The 20,994-nt window shown below is 48.5% G+C and overlaps 1 protein-coding gene across 1 annotated transcript in view; it reads left to right on the top strand.

Moving 5' to 3' along the window:
* RPS6KA2 (ribosomal protein S6 kinase A2) overlaps window positions 1-20,994 on the top strand; it is a 376,214-nt gene that overhangs the window by 31,132 nt on the left and 324,088 nt on the right. The window contains exon 3 of the mRNA XM_084776488.1: window positions 15,312-15,371. Coding sequence (XP_084632614.1) covers window positions 15,312-15,371 — 60 coding nt within the window. The remainder of the gene's footprint in view (window positions 1-15,311; window positions 15,372-20,994) is intronic.

Raw genomic sequence — 20,994 nt, forward strand, 5'->3', positions numbered from 1 at the left:
GTGTGGGTGAGCCAGTGTGTGTGGGTGAGCCAGTGTGTGTGGGTGAGCCAGTGTGTGTGGGTGAGCCAGTGTGTGTGGGTGAGCCAGTGTGTGTGGACTCTAAGCGAAGGAGCAGGGCGAGAGATGCCGTGAGGAGGTCCCAGCGTGGCTGTTAACATAGCTAAGCCCTCAAAGTTTCTGATTTGTTAACTCTGGATCTATTCTTGTCAACTCTTGTTATTGAAGACAGGGTACTGGAGAAGCTCTGTTTCCTCATTTAAAAAATTCCGAGTGTGGTCTGTTCTGCTTTGCGTGGAGCCCAAAGAGACCAAGGAGGGCACTGGGTCCCCCAGAGGTGGACTTACAAGTGGTTGCAAGCTACCATTTATATGCTGGAAATCGAATCTGTGTCCTCTAGAAGAGCAGACTGTGCTCATAACTGCCAAACCATTTCTCTAGCCTCTACTTCCTGATTTTTAACATCGCACAATGTAACACAGATGTATGGAATGAAGCATTTTAAAGTGTGCAGTTTGGTGTCATACTTAATGACTGACTTAAAGTTCATGCAGCCATATGGCCGTTGCCACTTATGGTGGAACTTTCCAGCACTGGGACTCTGGACCTAGGGCTGCCCTACCCTCTCGCTCTCCCTGCCTGCAGACCCAGCATCTTCACTCCACCCCCTGTCTTTATGTTTGGTTACTGCACCTTGTAGAAATGAGGCCACATTCCATTTTTCTTTTTGTGACTAGTTTTCCTTTGGAATGCTGTTTTCAAAGGTGACACACATTGCAGCATTGTCAGAATTTTAGTTCTTAAGGACTGACTAACACCCATTGCATGTCTACAGCACCTTTTGGTTATCCATTTGTCAGCGGACATTTGCGTTGTTTGCAGTTTTCTCCACAGAACTTGGGATTGAACCCAGAGCCTCTCTCACAGCCGCAAACACTCGAGCACTAAGCTGAAGGCCCAGTTCTACTTCCACACAGTAACTATTGTGAACAACAGTCTCTTACACATAACTCTTTGAGATCCAATTTTTAGCTTTGAGTATACACCAACAATTGTTTATTTTATTTTCATCTTTTTAGTCACCATACTATCTCCCAGTACTATTTATACTTTTAACAGTGGTCCACAGGGTTCTGTTTTTTCTCGATGTTACTAGCATTTGATGTTTTCTTTGTGGTGTGAGGCGATGGCTCATTGTAGTGCTGACTTACACTTACTTAATGATGTATCTTTTCTTATGCTGGCATTTACAGAAATGAAAACTCAGTTCTTTTGTGCAATTCGAATTTAATTTATTTTTATTGTTGCATTTTAGTTCTTTACATGTTCTTGCTGTTACTCCTTCACCAGATCAGTGGTTGGCAAATGCTTGCTCCCACTCTGTAGGCTGACTTTTTACCCTGGTGGCAGTGTCTTTTGATGCCTGGGACACTCGTGAAGTCAGATTTGCCAGTGTTTTCCTTTCGATGCATGTGCCTTTTCTGATCTATCACAGAAATTGTTGCGAAATACACTGCCACCGTTATTTCATAGGGATCTTATGGCTTTGGGCTTTATGTTAGGCCTCCCATTGGTTAGTTTCATGCCAGCTTGAGACAAGCCAGGGTCATCTGGGAAGACGAATTCTCAGTTGAGAAAATGGTCTCTGTAAGATTTGCCAGTAGGTAAGCCTGTAATGCGGAGGTGGGCGGGAGAGGAGGGAGAGGGAGGGTTCTTGATTGATGATCCTTGTGGGTGGGCCTAGCTCACTGGGAGCAGTGATAGCACAGGGCAGGTGGTTCTAGGGGGCCTGAGAAAGCAGGCTGAGCAATCCCTGGTCCTCCAGTGAGCAGGCCAGTAGTTAGCACTGCTCATGGCCTCCGCTGCCCTTCCTGCAGTGGGCTCCTGCAGGAAGCTCCTGGCCTGACTCCCTTCCTTGATGGAGCATGACCTGAGGGCTGTAAGTGGACGGGAAGCCTTTCCTCCCAAGTTGCTTTTGGTCGCAGTGTTTTATCATGTTATGACGAGATCACCCAGATTGTGAGACTCCCAAAAAAGACCACCAGGACTCGATACCAATGCAATATACACAGGGTTCTGTATTACGGGCTCAGAGCTTGGGATCACCATCCTTCCTGATGCAGCAGGATAGGAAAATGATACCGGAGCTTCAAGGGCAGTGGGTTTATAAGGAAAAACTGTAATTAGGGTGGGGGTCCCAGAGAAATAAGCACAAAACCATAAGCGGGGTCGTGAGTCTCAGGAATATGGACCTCCAGGCAGGTTGGGTGGAGGCTGAATCTCTAGGGAAAGTTGTTTTATCTCAGAGGATCATTGGGTGTTAATTGTATCTAATTGTTCCCGTGGCAGGTCTAGTTTATGGCAGTGTGTGGTCTTTTCTGGAATGCAGGAAGTAGTGAAGACACCTAGAAGACAACTTCTCACAGACCTCAGCATTAACTGTAGCATATACATTACATATAGGATATGGTATTAATTTTGCCCCTACAATCACAACAATGTAAACACTAAAGCCGATCTCAGGCCCGCTCTGAGTTATGTCTTACACGTGCTTTCAGGGCTGACCCAGCACCACTGTTCTGACTGGAGGGCTTGTCCCAGCACTGTGTTGAAGAGGCTGTTCTTTACCCAGTGGGTGACTCTGGTACGCTTGTTGAAACTCACATGGCCGCTTATGTGAGGATTCATTTTTGGTTTGTGTAATTTGGTTTCTATGTCTGACTTTGTGCCAGCCCCACACTTGTCTTGAATACTGTGACTTTGTCACCATAAATTTTGGTATCAGGACAGGTAATTTCTGCAGCTCTGTTCTTGGTTGATTTTTCCCCTTGCCTGATACCCATGATTACATATGAATTTTAGCATAAATATTTCTGTTTCAGTAAAGTAAATTCTTGAACCCTTGGTAGATATTTATATTAAGGCCACACACAGTGTCACGCATTGCTAACATCTCGTTGATTTTATATGTGTGTGAACACTGTGCATTTATGCTCATTTATGTGTCAGGTGCCTCAGAAATGCTTTAGACTTTTCACTATACATGAATTTTAGTTTTGGTTAATTACTAAGTCTCTTATTTTATTTTTTAAAATTAAAAAATTATTTATTTATTTTATTTTATGTGCATTGGTGTTATGCCTGCATGTATGTCTGTATGAGGATGTCAGATCTTGGAGTTGTGAGCTGCCATGTGGGTGCTGGGAATTGAACCTGGGTCCTTTGGAAGAGCAGTCAGTGCTCTTAACTGCTGAACCATCTCTCCAGCCCCTAAGTCTTTTTTTTAAAATCCTGTTGCAAGTGGAATTGATTTCTTAATTTCCTTTTCAATAATAAATAATTATTTATTATTGCCATGAAGAAATGTGACTGATGTCTGTTTGTGAAGTTTGGCTCATTGGTTCTGATGTTTTTGTGGAATACTTTGTATTTTACACCCATCAGTTTACACAATCTGGGGAGAGATAAACTTATTAGATTTCCACTTAGACTAAATTATAGTTTTTTCTTGCCTAGTTGCTCTGGCTGGGACTTCTAGACCTATGTTAAGTTGAGGTGGAAAGAGTGGGCTTGTCCTTGACCTTAGGGAAGGTCCAGTCTTTCACCAGAGTCTGATCTTTTTATGTTTTCGCCCCCACATACAATTTTTTATCATGTAGACCTGATCTTCTTTTATCCTAGTTTGTGGAGTGTTTGTGTGTGTGTGTGTGTGTGTGTGTGTGTGTGTGTGTGTGTGTGTGTGTGTGAAAGCATGTGGAATTTCGTTTGTGTTTTCTTGGGCAGCACCCAAGTGTTTGTGTTTTCTCTTTATTTCATCCAGCTGTTTCTGTGTGTCTTCTGCAAACTCCTTGAAGTTTGTGATTGTTCTTTTAAGCTCTGTGTCCTGGCTTCATCGGGAACATCCTCATTGGCAAGCGTTTCTACAGCACTGCTGGGCTTTGGAGAGAGCATCCTGCCTTGGTCCTTCTTACTGTTTATACTCTGCGGTGAGATCTGGGCATGGGCACTTCCATTGCTGTTTCTGTGTCTGATGTGGACAGAGCAGGTTGGAGGACACTTCAGTGGAATGAAGTCAGGTGCACACAGGAGGCTGGGCTAGTGTGCTGGATGGGCATGCTGGTGCGAGCCTGGTGTGGATGGATGAGCATGCTGGTGCAAGCCTGGAGTGGATGGACGGGCATGCTGGTGCGAGCCTGGAGTGGATGGATGGGCATGCTGGTGCGAGCCTGGAGTGGATGGATGGGCAAGCTGGTGCGAGCCTGGAGTGGATGGATGGGCATGCTGGTGCGAGCCTGGAGTGGATGGATGGGCATGCTAGTGCGAGCCTGGAGTGGATGGATGGGCGGGCATGCTAGTGCGAGCCTGGAGTGGATGGATGGGCATGCTGGTGCGAGCCTGGTGTGGATGGGCGGGCATGCTGGTGCGAGCCTGGTGTGGATGGGCGGGCATGCTGGTGCGAGCCTGGAGTGGATGGATGGGCATGCTGGTGCGAGCCTGGAGTGGATGGATGGGCATGCTGGTGCAAGCCTGGTGTGGATGGGCATGCTGGTGCGAGCCTGGTGTGGATGGGCATGCTGGTGCGAGCCTGGTGTGGATGGATAGATCCAGGGCACTGGTTCTCAGCCTCCCTAGTGCTGCAACTTTTAATACAGTTCCTCATGTGTGGTGATCCCCAACCATAAAATCATTTTGTTGTAGTTTCGTAACTGTAGTATGCTACTGTTATGAATCAATATAAAAATCTGACATGCAGGATATCGTATATGCATCCTCTGAAGGGGTCGTGACCCACACATGATAGCCTCTGACATAAAGGTGAGAGAGGGCACAGGGCGGGGAGGGCTACACAGACTGTCTGGGCTAGACCCTGAGGGAGGGTGTGGTTGTGAGGAGAGCCTGCATGTGGCATGGGAGGGGCCTCCACAGGAGATTTTAAATAACTAAAATGTCTTTAACTTTTAAAAATTGAATATAATAAAATGACTACAATTTGATTCATCAGAACTCATATGCATTTCTCTTCCTTTTCTCCTTCCCCCTACTCCTCCAGGCAGTGTCTCCATCCTCCACGGAGAACTGCCTTTGTGACTTGCAAACTTCATCAAGTAAACGGCACAAAACATCAGTACATTTTCGGTAAAACCACTTACAGAAGTGCTAATGCCATAATGGTTTTTCTTTATCGTCTCAATTCCACAGAGACGGAGTTGACGTTTGCCTAGAGAATCCCTCAGCCTCTCTCTTTCTCTCTTCTGTCGCACTCATACTGGTATTGATCTCACTGCTGCTCTGCAGTGGGCATCCTTCTTGTGCTAGAACCTTCTTACGGCAAAAGCTGAAAGGGGTGTGCCCTCCTTCAGCTGTTTTACAGCTTCCCATGTCTCATGAAATCAAACTTTCACTTGGGAAAACAATTAAGTTGAGGGTGAGGGAGTTTGCAGTTATCCCTGGTTAAGAAACACCAAGGGGTTGGCCCACGTAGACTCCATGACAAAGTGCGGTGGCCTTGGTGGCCCACAGACACCGGAAACTTAGCCCTTAGTGCTGCATCTAGAGTGCACACTGAGGTGTCCTGTGCACTCTGTTCCTGGTTCAGAGATGGAAGCTTCTCGCAGCATCCTGGCCTGGTAGAAGGGTGAAGCTTCCCAGGGCCTCCAGAGCTCCATTCCCAAGAGCTGCTTGCTAGCCGCTGGCACGGCGCACCGGGGCTAGTGCCCATTGCTTGGAATCTTACAAGGATAATTGGACTAATTTCTCATTCTTGCTTCCGAATTTCTACCTGCTGCTGTAAGAAAATATCTCGGGCTTCAGATTTTACAAAAACAGGCATTTATTCCTCATAGTACAGAGGTTGGCTGTCAAGGTCAAGGAGCCAGCAGATTCCACCTCTAGGGAGGAGGGCAGCTTTCCGCTCCTGTCCCCACAGGGTACAAGCGCTGCATCCTCCTGTGGCAGCAGAGCAGAAGGGCCTTGCTTATTCTCTGTGGTCCTTTTATAAGGCCACCAACCCCATGTTCCCTCCTCTAGCACCCTCAAGACTGTATCTGGGGTTTAGACTGTCACCATGAACTCTGGAGAGACATGTGCACCTAAGCTGCTGTACCTCCGACCTCTCTCTCTAGTCACTGTCCCTGCTCCAGCATCTGGTCTGCAGGTTGTCGAGGCCAGAAGCTGTTATGGAACTCCTAGGCCTGACTCTGGGCTAGCCAGGGGCATGCAGAGCTGGTCCAGGCCTTTGTGGATTCCTGCCTATTGTGTAACTAACCTGTCACCATGAATCGTTGGCTCTTAGTGTGTAAGACCCATCCAGGAGCAGGTCTGGTTGCTTTCTCCTGAACGTGTTCCATGTCCCTTACAGCAGAAACAAGCAGAGTCTTTGGTCTAGAATGCTCTTACCAGCTCCGGTTAGGCCTCACAGGGAACTGCTGCATTCTCAGCATGTAAACATCCCAGTATTTTACAATAACACTCCTGGCACTGCTTAGTGTTTCCATGGTAATTTGATGGCTTGCCAAGACTCTTCATAAATACACAAAAATGTGTCTTTCTGAGAATGTGAAAATTTGTTGTCTGTCTTTCCTTTAGCTTGGGTTTCCATTCTACTTAAGCCAAACAATACTATCTCCCCCTTCCCCTCTTCCTCCTTCCCTTTCCCCCTCCCCACCTCCCCGGTTCCCTCCCACTCTTTCCCCTCCCCTCCCCCTCTCCCACTTTTCCCCTCCCCCCTCCTTCTCTCCCTCAAAGCTTTGTATCAATTACCTTCCTACATGGTCTCCCAATAAAAGATCTTTCTAAATTGAAACTCACTTTAAAATGTAATGTTCTGCTGCACAAGCTCTATTGTTTGAATTAAAATTGCAATCATCTTTAGTATATAATTGGTTAGTTACACTCTTTGAAACTAAGACATAAAATGGCTGGGAACTGGATATATATGATGATGTGGGTGCTTGTGTATCTGTGCGGGCCCTGTCCCTGCTAAACAGGGCCCTGCACCATTTCCTCTAGTTTTCAGACATCATAAACAAAAGCAAACATGTCCACATTTACACCCATGGAAAGTTGGAAATGAAAAGAGATTTGCTCTAATAAAGTCACTTGAGCTCTTTTTTTTTCTTTTTTTTTTTAGTTCAGTAATCAGCTGGTGATAGTTACAGAAACTCATTTGAAAAGACCTGTCAGCTGGCCATGTGACTAACTGGGCATGTGCACAATGCCTCAGGCCGTGCCTCTTTCAGAGAGGTGACAAGTTCTCCTCCCTGTGGCCCTGAAAGCAACAGTGAGAGGGCTCCCCTGCCCCTGGTCCCTTCCATACCACTGATACCCTTTCTCTGTCCTGGGCTTGCCTAGGTCTAGTCCAGGCGTGGCCCCTGGTTGCTTGGTCCTGGTGCTTCAGTCTCCACAAGCCCCTCTGCGCCCTGGTTACTTGGCTCTGTTGTTCTTGCTGAGCTCCTGTCACCTGCAGGTCCTTTTCACCTTCCCCCTACTTTCCACAAGACTCGCTCAGTGTTTGGCTGTGAGTCTCAGCATCTGTTGGGTGGAGCCTCTCAGAGGACAGCTGTGCTAGGTAGGCTCCGGTCTGCAAGCACAGCAGAGTAATTGTTAATAGTGTCAGGGGTTGGCTCTATCTTACGGGGTGGGTCTCAGACTGGGCCAGGCACTGGTTAGACATCCCCTCCATCTCTGCTCTATCTTTATCCCTACACATTTTGTAGGCGGGGTAAATTTTGGGTTGAAGTTTTTGTGGGCAGGTTGGTGGTCCCCTCCCTCCATTAGAAGTCCTGTCTAGTTAAAGGCTGGCTAGGTATCCAGTGAATGCCACAGGCTTCGTCCCCCAACTTATGCGGCTCCATTGTCTCCCCTTGAGGCAGTTCTGCCACTGCTCAACCTCTGTGTCTGACAGGTAGACCTGCGTAGCTGCATCCAGAGCGTGCTGGTGCTAAAGGAGTCGAGCTCTGGGTCTGCTGAGACTTGTGACTGTGAGAGCATGTGCTCAGCATGGTGCAGGAGCAGTCACATGATATACAGTCACAGACGGGGAAACAGGGAGCTAGTCACACCATGTTGTTACCTCATGCACACAGGTGTGTGGTCGATGTGGGTGATGGAGCCTGAAGTGAGGGAGAGCAGTTGGTGACTACCCAGCCTTCTCTTACAGAAATGGAGCAAGAAGTTTTGGACCAAGTAGTCTCTCTAAAGCCATGTTCTTCACAGGCTAGGGCAAGAGGAAAGAAACACACAAGATGCTTTCCGCTTCTCCTGTGCAGTCCCTCTCTGAACATCCCACAGCACTGGTTCCCAAGGGAGCTGGAACCCTCTGAGGATCTAGAAGTCCTAGTAAGATTCTCTGACAGGCAGTAGTCTCCTTATGGTAGCAAGTTAACAGTGACCTTACATGCCTGGGTTCAGATGAATCAATACAAGGTTGCTGAGTTTGATCCGTGACCCAGCTGTGCTGGGTGTTGAAGGTCACAGAAACAGGCCTGGCGTTAAACAACATTGTCAGCATGCTGTGACCCGAGTCTCCATGAGAGATAAGTGGGTGCGGATCATGGCTGTAAGCAGCCAACTTAACACTCATTGTGTACCCCAGAGGCCAACAGCATTCAAGCCCAACCCAATTCCATTGTAAAACACACCGGAAGTATCTGGTCTGGGTCTTGGGCTACCTGGAGCTTCCATAATACACTGTCAGACTTCCGTGACAACATTCAGGTGGCCTCTACCACTGCCCTGTCCCAGCTGTGGCTTCTACAGTGACAACATTCAGGTGGCCTCTACCGCTGCCCTGTCCCGGCTGTGGCTTCTACAGTGACAACATTCAGGTGGCCTCTACCGCTGCCCTGTCCTGGCTGTAGCTTCTACAGTGACAGCATTCAGGTGGCCTCTACTGCTGCCCTGTCCCGGCTGTGGCTTCTACAGTGACAACATTCAGGTGGCCTCTACTGCTGCCCTGTCCCAGCTGAGGCTTCTACAGCAACTTGTTGCAGGACAGCACCTGCCCCCAGAAAGTGCATGGCCTGAGATCCCAGCATGCCTAATGTCTAAGCAAGCTCACCTCTTAGGAGACCCTGACCACTCAGTGTGAGGTGCTTATTAACACACACAGTTCACAGCTTAGAGCTCAGCATACACAGCTGCGAGAGAGCCTTCTGTGCGGAGCAGTTTGTAGATATAATTAAAGGCACACTTAAAATTTTCACTGGCAGGAATTTTAATCTGTTTGCTTTTGAAGCATTAAAAAAAAGTCTTTCAGGAGGCCTAGGGAGAGAAACCAGAGCCTCCAGCATGCTAGGCAGTCCCTGCAGCGCTGAGCTCCACTTCAAACCCGGAACACGCTTCACAAGAGCTGTAATATTCTAGGTTGCTCTTTTTTCAGAACACGGCATTTTCTGGGATGGAAAATTCCAGCTTATCTTTCTAGTCGACCAGAGGGAACTGCTCCGTTTCTTCTTCCTTTCTGATCTTTGAAGCAGAACCAGGATCACCATGTGTTTTCTTCCCTATGAGTGCATAACAGATGTTTCTCTCTTGTCTAGATGCCTAAAAGTGATGCTGATGGGCCACAGGCTATGGCATCACCTAGTGATGCTGACGGGCCACAGGCTATGGGCATCATCTAGTGATGCTGATGGGCCACAGGCTATGGGCATCACCTAGTGATGCTGACGGGCCACATGCTATGGGCATCACCTAGTGATGCTGACCGGCCACACGCTATGGGCATCACCTAGTTAAGTTGTTCTGGGCAAATTGCTCTCCAGAGTGCTGGGACGTGGGAGGTCCAGAAGGTCAGTGTGCAGAGCGTTGAGGCAGCTGTACATAAACTGATGTGAGATGGCACTGTGCCTGTGTGTGTGTGTGTGTGTGTGTGTGTGTGTGTGTGTGTGTGTGTTCTGAGCACTGAAGGTGAGGTTCGTGCACCTGGGCAGCAGGAGGCTTTGGGGTTTCTTCCACTATAAATTCAGTGTCCCAGGTTATGAGACAGTGATTCTGCGACCACTCAAGCCAACTAGGTAAGCTGGGAGCTTGTTTACTTTTCAGTTCTGGCATTGGCCACGGGCCTCACACATGCTAGGTAAATGCTCTTCCAATAACTCACACAGCAGCCTTATTTTTTTAATTTTTGTACTATTGGAATTTCCCAGTGTGTACTCTCTTGTGTTTGAGTAGTGGGTGTGGGGAAAAGAGGAGAACCAAGGAACTGGAAGGGACACGGTTCCTTCCTTCACACAAGGATGCCCTAGGCCTTTTCTGGGAAGTGTACTGGACAGCGATTAAGGATGTGAACAAAACTTAGCCGGATCCTACATCTGAATGACGAGTCCTTCGGGGAAGATGGCCCAGAGCCGGGAGGCTCCTCTTCAGCTTACTTCCTGTTCTTTCCTGAGCCCCGTGAGTGACAGCAGGCACCCTGAGCCCTGGACAGCACACCGGTCCCTGCTCCTCTCAGGCCTAGCAGCTGGTCACTGCAGAGCCTCCCCTGACACGGGGCTCAGGCCTCCTGCCCAGGTGCCTCTGCCTCTGTGTGTAGCATAGAGCCCCAGGCCAGCGAGCAAGTCCTTTGTCTGCATCTCTGTGGCCTGCCTCTGGTCATGTTCCTTTAGGCGCTGAGATGCTCTGATGATTTTTTTCTTCTTTTTAAAAAATTTAATTTTATTTTAAAAATTTTATTCACTTTATATACAATTGTAGCCATCTCCTCCCTGTCCCACCCTCTTTCTTCCCTCCCTATGCCCCTCCCCTAGTCCTCAGAGAAGGGGAGCTCTCCTCCCCTACCAACTGACCTCACCTTATCAAGTCTCTTCAGGACTGCCTGCATCCTTTTCCTCTGTGGTATGATAAGGCACCCCTCCAGGGGAAAGTGATCAAAGTGCAGGCAACAGAGTCCAGGGCAGGGACAGCCCCTGCTCCCCTTACTCGGAGACCCCTATGGAGGCTGAGTGGGGCCTAGGTCCTCTCCGTGCATCAGTTTCCTCCATCCCCCTACCCTGCCCAGATTTGTTGGCTCTGTTGGTCTTCTTGTGGAGCTCCTGCCTTCCGGGTCCTTCTGTCCCCCCAATCTTCCATAGGACTCTCAGTGCTCTGCCCAAAACTTGGCTGTGAGACTCAGCTTCTGCCTCAATCGCCTGCTGGGTGGAGTCTTGCAGAGGACCTCTACAGAAGGCCCCATCCTGTTCCCTCTCTTCAGTAGCTTCTGGTGTCTATTCTATTTGCCCTTCTGAATGAGAGTTAAGCGTCCTCCCTAGGGTCCTCCTTGTTACTTAGCTTCTTTAGGTCTGTGGATTGTAATATGGTTATCCTGTATTATATGGCTAATAACTGCTTATAAGTGAGTATATACCATGCCTGTCCTTCTGGGTCTGGGTTACTCTGGATGATCTTTTCCAGCTCCATCCATTTGCCTGCAAATTTCATGATGTGTTTGTTTGTTTTTGATATGGAGAGATTTATTCTACAATCGTAGACAGAGAAGAGGAGAGGAGTTAGAGCCTGAGTGGGCCATGATGGTAGAGAGACAGGGACAGACAGAGCGACAGTTTGTGGTGTGTAGGGGGCTGTCCTTAGAAAAAGTGCAAGAGAGAAGTGTAAGAGTAAGCGATGTCCTTGTTTTTAGTAGCTTCATAGTATTCCACAGTGTAAATGTACCACAGTTTCTTTATCTATTCTTCGGTTGGGGGACATTTAGGTTGTTTCCAGATTCTGGCTATTATGAATAAAGTTGCTATGAACATGGTTGAGCAAATGTCCTTGTTGTATGGTGGAGCATTTTTGGGTATATGCCCAGGAGTGGTATAGCTGGGTCTTGACGTAGCCATATTCCCAATTTTCTGAGAAAGCACAAGATTGATTTTCAAAGTGGTTGTACAAGTTTGCACTCCCACCAGCAATGAAGGAGTGTTCCCCTTTCTCCACATCCTCGCCAGCATGTGCTGTCACTTGAGTTTTTGATCTTAGCCATTCTGATGGGTGTAAGATAGAGCTCTGCTGATTTCTACCATGAACTTTCTTGGCAAATGTGGCAGCCCCTGACTTGACCAGGAGGATTGGTGACATGTGTGGCATCCTGTTTCTCAGCTCTCAGTGAAATTTCAGTGTTGGAAAAACCATCCCCACATTTTCTTTTTTTCTCTGGGCTTTAGACCACTGGGGACATCAGATTTCCCAGAGTCCTGGATGAGGTCAGAGTAGTCTTCCCATATGGAGCTGGATCTTCAGACTCTTTCTTCTCAGCATGGACATCCTGACTGGATCTCTGAGCCTGCTCTGGAGCTCCTGGCATCTCAGGCAGGGCACTGGCCAGCTCCTGGGTGCTCCACATACAGAGCTCTTCAGCACCCTGACTCTGCAAGAAATCTCTATCAAACCTGCATTTCGCTCCAGAAAAGTGTTTAAAAGCCACACGTGGAAGTCCCAGTAACCTCAGGATGTGTTTCAGGTCGAACAGGCTTTGCTATGCAGTGAGGCTGTTTCCTGCTAATAAAGTGTCAGTTGCAAAGAACAGCAGGAGCACACTCACGTTCAGTCCCCTGCCTCAGCAGATGTCTACGTATGGCAGGTTTACCCTGTGTGCCATTTGTTTCTGAGGATGCCATGGCTGATCTCCCAATGGGTGTAGGAGGCTCTGGGGTTCTCTGACCACCCTGCACCAGGTCAGTAGCTGTGACTTTCTCAGGTTTCCACAGTGTGGCCAACTCTATGTGCCTCTGTCGATGGAAGAAAGGCGTGCCCACAGATGCTCTGCACCTTCTTCATAGGATGGTAGGCACTAGGTCGGGCGAGACTGTCAAAATCCACCAAGAGTGCTATTCCAGCTCTCCAGAAACTGCATTTTTTCAAGTGCTCAGCTACAAAACCCTTCTTTTTGTCTTTATAAAGGATCTCAAGGGTTTTACTGGTGGCTGGCTGGAAGCCGGCCTTCTCCCTGCATCCTCTGCTGACATCTAGTGTACCGGGCAAGTATTGCAGTGTGTAAGATATCAAGACATGGCAAGGCTGGAGGGACCAAGGGACCTCTCCCTCTGCAGCCCCTACGGGGTGGGGGTGTGTGTGTCCATGTGTATGCACATGCGTTAATGCACACATACATGTGCACATGTCATGGTATGCATGTGATGTGTTTACTGTGTGTGTGTGCACATTTGTATATGTGGATGCAGGCTGTGTATGCCACGGTGTAGTTGTAGAAGTCAGAAGACAATCTTGGGTGTTGGTCCTCACCTACTTTGAGTCTGGGTTTATTTGTGGAAATGCTCTTCTGGCTGGCCCAGAAGCTTCTAGAATTTTGGTTTCTACCACCATCTCTGGTATTACAGGCACATGTGCTACATGTCCTGGTGGTGAGTGTGACATAACGAGAGCCAAAGCTCCTTCAGGACAACGGCCACCACAAGTTACCATCTGAAGGGATGGCCTTCCCTAGATTCCTGTGTGCTGACTCATTTAGAGAATGACATATGCATGCGCTACAGGGATGTGGACATCAGAGGACCACTTGTGGGAGTTGGTCATCCCCTTCCTCCCTGTGGGTCAAGGGACTGAAGAAGTCATTGGGTTTGGTGGCAGGCACCCTTACCCATGTACACACAGACAGACAGACAGGCACCCTTACCTATGTACACACAGACAGACAGGCAGACAGACAGACAGACAGACAAACAGATAGGCACCCTTACCCATGTACACACAGACAGACAGACAGATACATAAAATGTAAAGAAACTAATTTTAAACTTGTTGGAGAACAGTGTAACACTGGCTCTACCTGCCGCTTGCCAGTGTGGCTGCGCAGAGTGTGCACAAGTCAGGTCACTCCCTCATAGGAGATGGCGCAGCTCTTCATTCCAAGCTTCTGTTAAAGGGCCAAGTTGAAAGAACCTGGGGGATTGAAGATAATGTGGTCTCCCAACCAGAAACCCCAGACAACATGAGAGCCACATGTGTGCTACCCACACATGTCACACAGGCATCTTTTGGGACTGTTTTCCACTCCCCTTCCTTTCTCCTTTCCATCTGCCCCATCACAGAGACTGCGCAGGGGAGGGGGTGTCTGCCTTCTCCCCTCGACCCTGGGTAGATGGCTGGTGTGAGCAAAGGCCCACCAGGTCTGCCTCAGGAAGGAGAAGCACACGGGCTCATTAATGGCTGAGGGGATAGCAGAGGGGCAGTTAGGAGAAGCGAGGCGGGGTTAGAAAGGATAGTGCGGCTGCCAGTTCTCTCTTTGGTTCGTGATTATCCCGAGTATTTACTGAGCTCTGAAGGTGAGAAGGGGCAGAGGATCCCAAGTTCTGAACGAGAAAATGGGCAAAAACGTAGCAGCTTGCTCAACACAGACCATGCAGAGTCCAAGGAATGTGGTGGTGCCTGGAGCATGTGCAGGGCGGGGCTGTTGCTTGGTGGACAGGTGTGGATGGCGTGAGGCATGGGCACACTGTCATGACAGTCTCTATATGACGAGGCATCTGCCAGTCAGTGCCTCATTTATGGCCATGAGGTCTCTCTCTGGGTTAAAGTGATAGGCGCTAAATCAAACTGGCTTAGAAAACTTAGCAATTTGACAGAGCCTATTACTGAGCAATGGTGGTTTCTTTGGATTTGAACCAAAACACTCCACGCATGTGCCTTGGTGCACGTATGGAAGGAAGGCGTCTGTTTTCTTCATGCACCGTGTGGTTCCCAGAGACTGAACTCAGGTCATCAGGCTTGTTGGCAAGTGTCTCTACACTCTGAGCCATCTCACGGGCCTGAAAGATGTGTTTCTGCAAATGTGCAGAGATGGGGACACATATGACCTCTGTCCTCAAGTGCCCAGGGTCACATTTGAAAATATGGGTTCCTGGCTGAGCACAGTCTTGGGTTTAATCGTCAACAGTTCAGTGTTGCTGGGGTCTTAGCTGTGTGTGCGCTTACACATTGTAGTTAAATTTGTGGGTACACTTGCTGTAGGAAGCATTTTCAACACAATAGGTACTGAAGACACAACTCAGAGTTTGCTCCTACTCTGCCACGGGCGATAACGCAGCTTGACCCACAGCTTAAGCAGGCTGCTGTTTTCAGTTGAGTTTTGAGGCTCATCACTTCCTCTGGCAGAGTTTTAAAAGTTGCACAAAGTTGCCAGTTCCCCTCTGTGTCTTCTCTGAGAGATCCTCCCGGCAACAGAAGCTCCTGAGGCTCCTTGGGCCATGTGGAGGCTTATGTTCAGAAACAAAAGGCGGGCAGTCTTGGTGGGTACCCAGGAGCAGGTGAGAACTGCGAAGGCATGTGCTATGGACAGACAAACTTACCCACATTCCTTCTCTGCTCTGCTTTCCCAGGGCAAAGGTGACGCGACCCCCTCCGCTGAGCCGCAGCCGGCCACACCGACATGCACAGAGGTAAGATGGGTCACACAGTCACTGCCCTCTGCTCATGTGGCCGACCCTAGGGAAGACGACCAACCTGAGGCCTTTCTCAGTTCCTTTGCTTGTTTTCTCTGCCTGGAGTCTACTGAAGCAAACTGTGATGTGCTTTTTGGAAGACAAAGGTATAAAATTGAAAACTTCTGACATTCTAGGGGAAATACAAGCGCAGTAGGTTATGCAATTAAGTCTTTGAACACTACTGGTCTGCCTTGTGTGCCAGACTGGAACAGCACCCAGTTAATATTCCTTATTGTAGGGTCTTTTAGTCGGAATCTGTGGGTCATCAAAATTATTATATTACTTTGTATGTGATACTCCTTTAAGACCTCTATGTGCTGTTGGCACCTGCCAGCTCCTGGATTTGTGCTCAGGTAAATCAGGGTCCTAAGTAGCTGCGCTTTGGGGAGGTAGGCCTCGGAGGAATATCTTTCAGTGGGGATGGGTTCCTCATTTTTCAAATGCCCATTTGCTTTTAATAATATTGCAAATAAGAAAGTTCCTAAGATGTTTTTTAATGTTAGTTTTCAATGTCTGGTTCCCAGGACACAAATAATCCTTACAACATTGGAGGAGGGCAGTGGGTTTGGACTGGGTCATGTTAATTTATATTAATGTAGTAGGCATTGAACACAACTCTCCTAATTTTTCTGGAATGTTTTTTGCTTCCTTAAAGCAAAAAAAAATTGATGATGATGATGATGATGATGATGATGATGATGATGATAATAATAATAATAATAATTAAGGAAAGGAAAAGAGTGAAAATGTCTGTAAAGGAAAAGCAAAGCTCCTGTAGGGTGTGCTCCAGGGTCAAGGCTCTGGGTCTCACATACTCTCGGCAACAGGGTTTCCCTCTGTGTACAGAAAGTGTTGAGGGGATGTGGATGGAGGAAGGCTCATGCTGAGCAACATGGGGCACAGACTTGCTTGTCCTGATTTGTGGTGCTCCCCACTAAGCCTTCGCATGCTTTCCCTGACAGCGTGAAATTGAGACTGGGTCTGATAAGAGAGCCTCATTCTCTCGCTGCCTTGAGCTTCCTTGTTAGGCCCAGGAGTTGTGTTGCTAGAACTGTGTGCCCTGTCTAACCGGCGTCTCAAAGCGCCTCCAGTTGGTTCCGACTAAGGGTAAGATGATGTCAGAATGCTGTCGTGAAGGGCATCTTAGCTTAAGTGATCTCAGGAGACAGTGTGCATTGCAGAGGGAGCGGCGGGCTTCTGTGTCAGGCCTGGGCACCTCTCTGTCTGGTTTTCACCCTCCTTAGAAGGAAGAGGCAGTTAAGGGTGCAGTTGGTACTTCTTGGCAAAGTTTCTTTGGGCCTGCCTGCACTTGGGTTTGAGGAGCTGTGTTTCTTGGGGGATCAGTTTGTTATTGTGTATATTCTCACAGTCCACTTGGCCTCAACCTGCGAGGGGCGTGGCGTACCTGTGAGGGGCATGGCGTACCTGCGAGGGGCGTGGCGTACCTGCGAGGGGCGTGGTGTACCTGTGAGGGGCGTGGCGTACCTGTGAGGGGCGTGGCGTACCTGTGTGGGGAAAGAAATGAAGGAGATAAAGGTCCCTTCTGTCTGTGCCTAATGCAGGGGCCTGCTGCCTCCTGAAGGCTTGGCTGTTTCCTTCCCTCCTGTCCCTTTGGATCACTGCTTTGCAGTGGACTCATAGCACTGTTTTACAGAGAGGACTGTTTTCTCCTCTACTGAGTCTATAGAATCCTAACAAAGAAAATGCAGTGCTCTCCCAGGCTTCCTGAAGGCAGGAATGAGATCACAGGAGCGTGGGCACTCTCCTGATAGAGGCCAAGGTTGCGGTTTTACAGATAGAGAAACAAAGGCAGTTGTTGGGTAAAATAAAAATAACTTAAGTTGTCTCCCATAGAAGGAGAACATGAGATGCTTAGTGACCCTGGGTCCAGGCCCGCCAGCACCCTGTCTAGCATGAGGATATGTGTGTGTGCTGCTTTTGATTCTTAATCATTTTTTCAACAATCTGGGTCTTGCCAGGTACTTTGATATGCAGAGGAAATAGTGAGATGTGGAGAGATGCGACGGCCGGGTCCCTCTGAACGTGGGGATGCTCCACAGACACAGGGCAAATGTTCACCCTCTCAGAGTTAAGGAACCACCTCAGCCCCACATGCCGATGTGCCCTGTGCCTGCCCACAAGCTCCACAGGCAGCAGAGGCCGGTACCCAGGGAGCAGCCTGCGTGAGGTGTTTCCATGTCCCTGTGCAATGATCACATAGCCTTTTCCCTCCAGAAGAAAGAAGAGTGCCTTCCCAAAGCAGCTCACTCAAAACCCTTAAAGTGTGGGCAGCCATCCAGGGTTTTGGCAAAGCTATGGCAGACTGTGACACCTTCCTGTGGTCTCCGTTCCTGTAATTTATTACTAAACAGCATGAATCTAAATGGGAGGGCCGTCCAGCAGCTTGTGAAGGTTAGGACTGGGCAGTACTGTGCACAGTGCAGACCTGTGCTCCTCATAGTGTTAGGACTGGGCAGTACTGTGCACAGTGCAGACCTGTGCTCCTCATAGTGTTAGGACTGGGCAGTACTGTGCACGGCTGCAGATCTGTGCTCCTCGTAGTGTTAGGACTGGGCAGTACTGTGCACGGCTGCAGACCTGTGCTCCTCACACACATGCTTAAGTACTGTAAGACCACAAATATTTGAGGAAAATTGTTTGTGTTGAATGTATACAGGGCCTGCTCTGTCATCTGCCAACCAGGGCAACAGTTGTGTACACAGCACATACATCATGTGCCATCTAGAAAGTCCATGGGCTATGGGTCAGTTCATGCTAGTGGCTTGGGAATTGGGAGCACATGGAGCCAGTCTTGAAGGTGGCAAAGGCTGTCTGTAGTTCAGCGTGTGCCCCAGCACCTGTGCTTACAAGGCTTACTACTGTCTATGACTCCAGTCTCAGGGGACCTGATGCCCTTTTCTGGCCTCTGTGGGCACCAGGCATACATATGGTGCACACCTATATACATGTCATACAAACAGACAAATAGGCAAACTTTTTATTATGTTTTATACATTTATTTATGTATTTAGGTTTTTCCAGGCAGATTTTCTCTGCATAACCTTGGCTGTCCTGGACTCACTTTGTAGACCAGGCTGGCCTCGAACTCACAGAGATCCGCCTGCCTCTGCCTCCCGAGTGCTGGGATTATAGGTGTGTGCCACCACGGCCGGCTATGCACATAATTTTTAAAGGTCTAGGATTCCTGGGAACATTGTCAGGACAAGACAGCATCTGCCTCTTTTGTCGGTCTCACAAGTCTTATCCTGATTATAGCCTTATACTAGGCTCACCAAGGTGGCGGCTAAATCATCTGTGGAACGCCTCATGGAGGAGGCCACCATTGGCTTTCCTCAATGCCCTTGGTGCACAGGGAGGGGACAGGGTCCTGGACAAATTGCATGCTCTGCTCTGTCAGTTCTCTTCCCCCCAAACCTCTGTGTGTGTGTGTGTGTGTATGTGTGTGTGTGTGTGTACGCGTGCATGTGTGAAGGTCAGAGGGCAACCTTGTTTGAAGCTGCATTTTATCACCACAAGTACAGGACTAGCTGTGTGCATCTCATGTAGGAGCACCAGGCTTACACATAATTACAGATGTGTGCTGGGGACCAGCTCTGCCACACATGAGCCTCTGAGCGACATTTAAGATCTAAGCTGTGATCCTTCTAAATTGTGTACATGTGGGGGTCACTTTGTGCTCCTGTGGTGTGTATGTGTTATGCGCACGTGGAAACTGGAGGTAGGCACGGAAAGTCTTCCTCAGTTGCTCTCTGCCTTTTGGAGGAAAGGTCTTCCACCTGTGAGCCTGGATTTCATCAGTCAGCTAAACTGACTGTCCTGTGAGCCCTGAGGAGCCAGCTGGCTTCTACCCTGTGCCAAGGTTTGTTATGCATGCTGCTATGCCCTGATTTTATGTCTGTGGCACATCTGAGTTGAGGTTTACATGCTTGCACAGCAAGCACTTCCCTGAGAGAGCCACCTCCCCAGCCCCACTTGTAAGCAGCCTTATTCATGTTGCCCTCACGTGTAGCCCACAGGCGTGTGAGGTAGCGACTGTGCAGAAAGTGGCCACAGCATCTGAGCCTGCACAGACATTGTCATAGCTGCTCTCTCCACACTTCCTTCCTGCCCAGGTGCCCATCGGAATTGTTTGTCCATCTGCAACCAGAGTGGACAGAGGTTATGGCAGTTTCCAGCAGAACTAAACTGGGGAGCTCTGCCCTTCCTTGGCAGAGCTGCTGGCTCACCTGTGAATGGAGCTGTTTGGGAGTCTCCCAGAGACCCAAAGTATCCTCAGAGACTGAGGGGTATGGGTGTGGTGGGACCTCACCTCCATGCCTTCTGGAGATGGCTCCCAGTGATGAGAGACCAGTCCTGTGGAGCTGGAGGTCACAGTTGTATGCTCTCCTTCCTTTCCCATGGGGCTGGGCATGCACACATGGACACCCATGGACACACATGCCGTGGACCGTCTCAGTTGGGTATAGGTCCTTGGGAACAGGAGTTCTTTGAAGTGTCAGTGGACAAAGATGGGCAAGTGACAGAGACAATCCCAGAGATACTGTTTGAATCTGAGTGTATTTTGCAGACAAGCAAGCTAGGTTTTTATACACATTTTTGAAACGGGGTGGGAGTCGTTTTTTGTGTTTACATTTTTTCATAAAATTCAAAATACAGGATGCAGAGTAATAATGTTGTCATCAATCTTGAATCACTAGCTTGGTATCAGTACGCATGTGCCGTCTTTATCAAAGGTCAGTGTTATCTCATTATGCCAAACATCTGTGAGTCAAGACAGTTTTTTCTTAGCTTTTCTGTCACTATCTGGAGCTTTCTTAAACACTTTATTTGTAAGTCATAATAAAAACTATGATTAAGCCTTAGCTATGTTTTTGTTAATAAGTGTAGTGGAACTTGGTGGTAAAACGCTGAATGACCCTTGGCTGCAGTCCCAAGCTAGGTGTCTCCTAGCAACACAGTTAAGTTTGAAAAGTTCTGATAAGAAGGTAAAAACAGACAGAATGTTTCAAAACAAATGAGAAAAAAGAAAAATTGCAATCAGTTACTCCTAGCAGGAACATCAGACCAATTCCAGGAGGCTCTCCCTGGGTGGGGTCGTTGTCTCGGCTGAGTAGTATCATTTGTCACACAGACTCCACTGGAGGGGTCGTGACACACACATGCACACATGGACACATATACACACATGAACATGCATGCACAGATGGACACACACATGGATACACATACACACATGGACACACATGCACACATGGACACACATGCACACATGGAACACATGCACACATACATGGACACACACATATACATGGATACACATACACACACAGACACACATGCACACACGGACACACATGCATGTGTGGACATGCAGGCACACGTGGACATGCATACGGGGCACGCATTCACACATTTGGAGTTCTCAGAGGATGCTGAGGACTGGACTGACTGCTTAAGTGACAAAGAACAGTGCCTATAAGAGTGCATTTGAGGATGATCTCAGTGGGATATGTAGAAGTGGGAAGGAGAGCGCTACTTCCACTTGACCCCTCCTCTC

This window comes from Acomys minous (genome assembly GCF_964271855.1).
Source record: "Acomys minous genome assembly, chromosome: 3".
Lineage (NCBI taxonomy): Eukaryota > Metazoa > Chordata > Mammalia > Rodentia > Muridae > Acomys > Acomys minous.